Raw genomic sequence first — 5,310 nt, forward strand, 5'->3', positions numbered from 1 at the left:
TTAATAAATTCAATATTTAATGAATAGATTGTAGTGAATTAAAAATATTTATGGTAGAAAAGTATGTTTTCAAAGTTGATCATAGTATCACCACTGACAAATCAAACGATCTAAAAGAAATCTGGTGGCAATATTGTACTCAACCGTTACAAGGCCATAATAGTTTATAAAAAGTCAAACGTATTCCAAATATCACGCGATTGATTTCTTCCCGGTCTCGTAACATTTATATAGAATATTATTATTAGAGTCGAGATAAAATAGCAATATAATGTCTTCATCTTCTAAAATAAAGGTTGATTTATTAGCTATTGAATGTCTAAAAAAATGTGGGCAGCGAAAAGAGAATTGTATCGTATAATCATGGACCTCCATGGTATAATTATGTTGGTACCCGTTCTTTGTTATACAAACCATCGTGTACCGTATTTCTGCTACGAATACGATGATGCTGTACTCTGATTAAACAATTGCTGAGGTGTTAGTAAGTTACGAATAGGAATTTATTATATCTATAGACAATTGTATTAACCATTGGCTTGTATACTTAATATCTTGTTATCATTTGTCTTTACTACAGTGTCAAGTGCATTTTAGATTGTATGATAGGGGTTTGTATATATACGTAGCGCTCCATGCTGAAGTACTTGAAGTCTCCGGTCTCAGCCACCAATTGAGAGTCTTGTCACTTTTAAGTACGGTAGATGGACCTATCTATGATGATAGGCCTACTTATAGTTTTCAAAGTAGGCCTACAAAGCTGAATACTATCACGCTACCTAAGCTTCAGTTTTAGTCCAGAATATTTCCAAGAACTATAATAAGAGTGCGCTAATAACTTTGCCACTAAACGTTAGTCCTATATTAAATGGTGGTTGTATAATATCGAGAACAAACACACAAAAAGAGGTTAAACCGTGTCTGTTTTCATAGAATCACAAAGAATTCATTTATTTATTCATGAGATAGCCGTCACCAAAAATAGAATCATTTAGCGAAAATGGTGATAATTTCGACCAGTTAAACATGCTCTTTCTCAACGTTCATACAGTATACTTACGTCTGCTATTATGAAAAATAACTGAGTTAAAATAAAAACCCGACACATAACAAAAAATGATTCAAAGTGTTTCTATGGTTCACATCTCCGCTACTCTCAACGATAAATATACCTCTAAAGTGTTTTAAAATATACAACTTATTATAATTCACCGTACAAACAAAATTGCAATTTAAATAAATTATTCAATACACTGTCCAGAAATAAAAAACAACTAATAACGGAAAAAAAACTTCAAAATGTACACCGCCACGAACCTCCAATAACATAATAAAGACGTAAAATGTTTTCTAACAATGTCTATTATCTCGGAAAAAAATATTTAAAAAATGAATTTTTACTGTATTTTTAAAACCGTGAGTACGATAATATACGTATAAATTGCAGAAAACTCTCATTTTCTAGTGACATTAAAATAACTTAAAATCCGTTTACTCGTTCGTTGTCAATCGCAATTATCTTAACTATGTTTGTCAGCTAGTACGAAGTTTTTTATAGCATTTATTCTGAGTATTGACAATTCAAATATTTTGAAAGTATTTTCTTTAAAAAGAACTTTCCGTAATAAATTTATAAAATGCGCTGTTGGTTCCAAATCATATTTAAACAAATTTTAGGAAATCTGTCAAGTAATACCTACTGTTAAAATCGACATTTTAAAATATTATTATTACAAGTAAATATAGAAATTGTTGCTTATTGCGGATTGTCAAGCCAATTAATTTTGAAACATACTTTGGAAATACTGTAAATGTGTTCTCTTCTAAATCACAAAAAATACCACCGGTTCTATATTGTTTTTGAATTTGTATGACTACATTTGAAAGTTCTATTTTATAAAAGTTTACCAGTCCACTTACATGCTACCTCAGTGAAGTTTTAATTGGGTCCATCCTATTACTTCGGTGTAAACAATCTCCGAAGCGACCCCTTCGGTGACGGCTGACATTTATCAAATTGCGTGACATGACTTACACTGATTCGTGTTTCTAGTCGCATTTTTTGCAAGTACAAATGGACCCTCAACGATTAATAATTAGATTAACTGAGTATTGCCAATCATTTCATTTAATTAACAGTTAATAACAAATGTAATAATAAATCATTTTTTTAATGATCATAACTAAACTAAAGACTACTATAGTCAGTACGGTATACGTCAGAAGTTAAACAACCCACCGTTAAATTTGAAGTCGAAATGTAAGGAAATCAATAAAGTGCACTTTGAAACAACAGTAGCAGCAGTGTTCATCTTACTCGTAACATCCGACTGACGATAGTTTTTAAATGTTAAATAGACCCTAGTCGTAAGCAGGATATGGGCCTGATGTTGGATACACGGGAGTCGAAGGCGTTGATCTATAACTTGAAGAAAGTTGGCAACTCTGATTAGGTGCTGCGGAGCCTAGTAAACGAGATGAGTCGTACATACCCGAGTAAGGTGTCGTAGGAGAGGTATTCCGAAGATCAGTCCCGTGGTACCATGGGTTTGAACGTAAACTTGAAGTACCATTCGTATGCGACATAGCAGTTTGTCCATGTGGGCTATGCCTGGGTATGACGTCTTGTTGATGATGAAGCTCTTCGGGTGTGGGAGCTATAGACATATGTTTGCCTACAACTTCATGAGTGTACATATTTTGCGAAGTATTGTTCAGGCTACAATGATAATTCAGATGATCACTACCTTTTGTATAAGAATGTGTGGTGTACATGGGCTGATGTTGCGAGAACGAAACTGGTTGTGGTGATACTAAATGATCAACCGCCCGAGATGGTATGCCTTGGCTAGTATTCGCAGTGCTCAGGTCCGCTGCATTGTCTCTTTGTATAGTCATAAGATTTTCAACAGTAAAGTTTCCACCAGTAGGTGGTGGACTTGAGTCAAGTGGATTGGCAGATAGTCCTCGCGCTGTTTGTTGCGTAGTGTCTGTCAACATGCTATTAGGAGAGTCTAAGGGTTCGATCTTTGGCGTAACATTCGTGATAGATGAGTTGCTACCAGGGTTGCTATGAATACTAGGTGGGCTAGCAGCCACCGAGTTCGAATTATTCAGATTTTCTGAGCTACCCATAGAGTCTTTACATGCTAGCGATTGCTGTTGAATGCCTGGAATCATTGTATCTTGGACCCTCTGTCGATCTTCCTTATCTTTCAATGCATCCTTCTTCTTAAACCGTTTACGCCGCCTAAGGTAGCTTCCATTATCAAACATATTATAACTGTCCGGATCGAGGGTCCAGTAGCTACCCTTACCTGGTTTCTTGTCATCTCGTGGAATTTTGACAAAACATTCGTTCAGAGATAAATTATGGCGAATAGAGTTCTGCCAGCCCTGTTTATTTTCTCTATAGTATGGAAAACGATCCATTATGAATTGGTAGATTCCATTCAAAGTAATCTTCTTATCCTGAGCATTCTGAATAGCCATAGCGATGAGAGCTATGTAAGAGTACGGAGGTTTCACCATGTCCCTTGGGTTGTGGTTATGCGTTGGATAAGGTCCATAAGGCCTGGCTATCATGTTGGTAGCGTACTGTTCCGCTCCGTACATTGACATCATGCCAGAATAGCCTCGGTAGTAATTTTGTTCCGGGAACATCGAATGAATCATGCTCATATTGCCCGTCATCCCAGAGCTAGGATGAGCCGAGGGAAACCCTGGCTGCATAGCGAATTCGGCGCACGAAGCAATCTTGCCGGTATGCTAAACAAATTTACTAGACGAGAAATTTGTTGAAACACACAAAAGTCAAGCCGTTGAGACAATATAAGTTTAGTTATGTCTAGTGGTCCTGTGCTCTAGTTAGACTCTTACGGTCTTCTCGGCAAATTGGTAATCATGAATCGTATAAATTCACCGACACCATGCCAAGCTAGTTGATGATATACCACTTAAACTCCGCCTACATAACTCTTCAGCCAATCAACGAACCGGAACGCCGACCACCCATAGTGTTGCCCACACATATGGAAACCGTTGCATACTACTGCTTGCACTTGTCACTATATTCTTATTGCGATCCTCAAATAAATTTATCGACAATTTTACACTTCTGTATTTCAATGGCTCACTCATGGGCGAATGCTAAGCCGATGTGTGCGTTGTAGGCGTGGATAGACGTTATAGTCAATTACACACTTCACAATGACACTCCCTTCCCAGTGTTCTAATTTACTTAATTACAGTAATGATGGTAGAAAATACATAAAAACGTTTACTAGTTCATCTTTTGTATTATTTATCTAACGTTTATTTTTTATATTAGAAAAACAGGCAGCCAGTTTTATTTATTTTGCACAATATGAGTGATAGCTTTAAGTTGGTTTCTTTTAATTAGAAAACGAATTCTTAAGATTTAACGCTGAATATGAAATGAACAGGAATACAATATACTTAAAAATTGTATAAGTGTCTGTTTTGTAATGCGTAATTTCTATTTCAAAATCATTTATTTTTGTGATTGTTGTGAAAACAATAATAATACAGGCCTATAGGCTTTAGTTCATTAGGCTGTAAATGCTAACAGAATAATTTCGAAACAGTTGGTCCAACCAGGTTATCATCTTCCGTACCCAGGTGTTAAGTATTATGTGCAAAGGAGATGTTTTTGCAATAGGGAAAGAGATGCATGTTAGCCCTCAAAATACATCTGATGAAAAGTAAATGGTAGATATAGTGAGATGTTCGTTAAGCAGACGTAAGAGCGTGACAAAAGACAAATTGCACCCAGCGTGTCCTGTATATGTTAACATACATATTAGTAGAATAAGATACTTAGACAGCCAATTACATTTGAAAATTACCACCGGCCTACTAATATAATATTTCGTTAATCTCACTACAGTACAGTGTTACAATCCAATATCGTATTGCTAATCAACGAATTTCTTAATATCTATATTATTTAATAAAGCTATTGAGTCAATAACCGATTAAGATAGAAACCGAGCCGTAAGTACCCGCTTCTTTTATTATGTTCTTATAACCCGTTAGTTAACAATTGTTGTATCAGCCGACGAATTCGTAAGATCAGTTAGCAGTGGCTTTTAGCTGAACCATGGCTGAACTGAACACAAGAGGTTTGTTTTCACCGGGCAAAACGTGCAAGAGGGCGCCAAACATTTCGAAGTTATCAGTAACGTGTCCATTTGGAAGAATATTGTAATGTAGCCAGCTCTACGTCATACTGTACAATATTTACATACCATACAAACACACAGGTATTAACGGCTATCTTGATTTATA

At 35.9% G+C, this 5,310-nt stretch overlaps 1 protein-coding gene across 1 annotated transcript; it reads right to left on the reverse strand.

Moving 5' to 3' along the window:
* Window positions 1–920: 920 nt before the first annotated feature.
* On the reverse strand, window positions 921–3,932 carry LOC117111329 (forkhead box protein C2-B-like). The gene has a single exon (XM_033254263.1). It carries the CDS (start codon window positions 3,730–3,732, stop codon window positions 2,362–2,364), a length of 1,371 nt encoding a protein of 456 aa, XP_033110154.1. The 5' UTR covers window positions 3,733–3,932; the 3' UTR covers window positions 921–2,361.
* Window positions 3,933–5,310: the final 1,378 nt, after the last annotated feature.

This window comes from Anneissia japonica, unplaced genomic scaffold (genome assembly GCF_011630105.1).
Source record: "Anneissia japonica isolate Jap-2015-1 unplaced genomic scaffold, ASM1163010v1 scaffold287805_len679488_cov178, whole genome shotgun sequence".
In the NCBI taxonomy this organism is placed as follows: Eukaryota; Metazoa; Echinodermata; class Crinoidea; order Comatulida; family Comatulidae; genus Anneissia; species Anneissia japonica.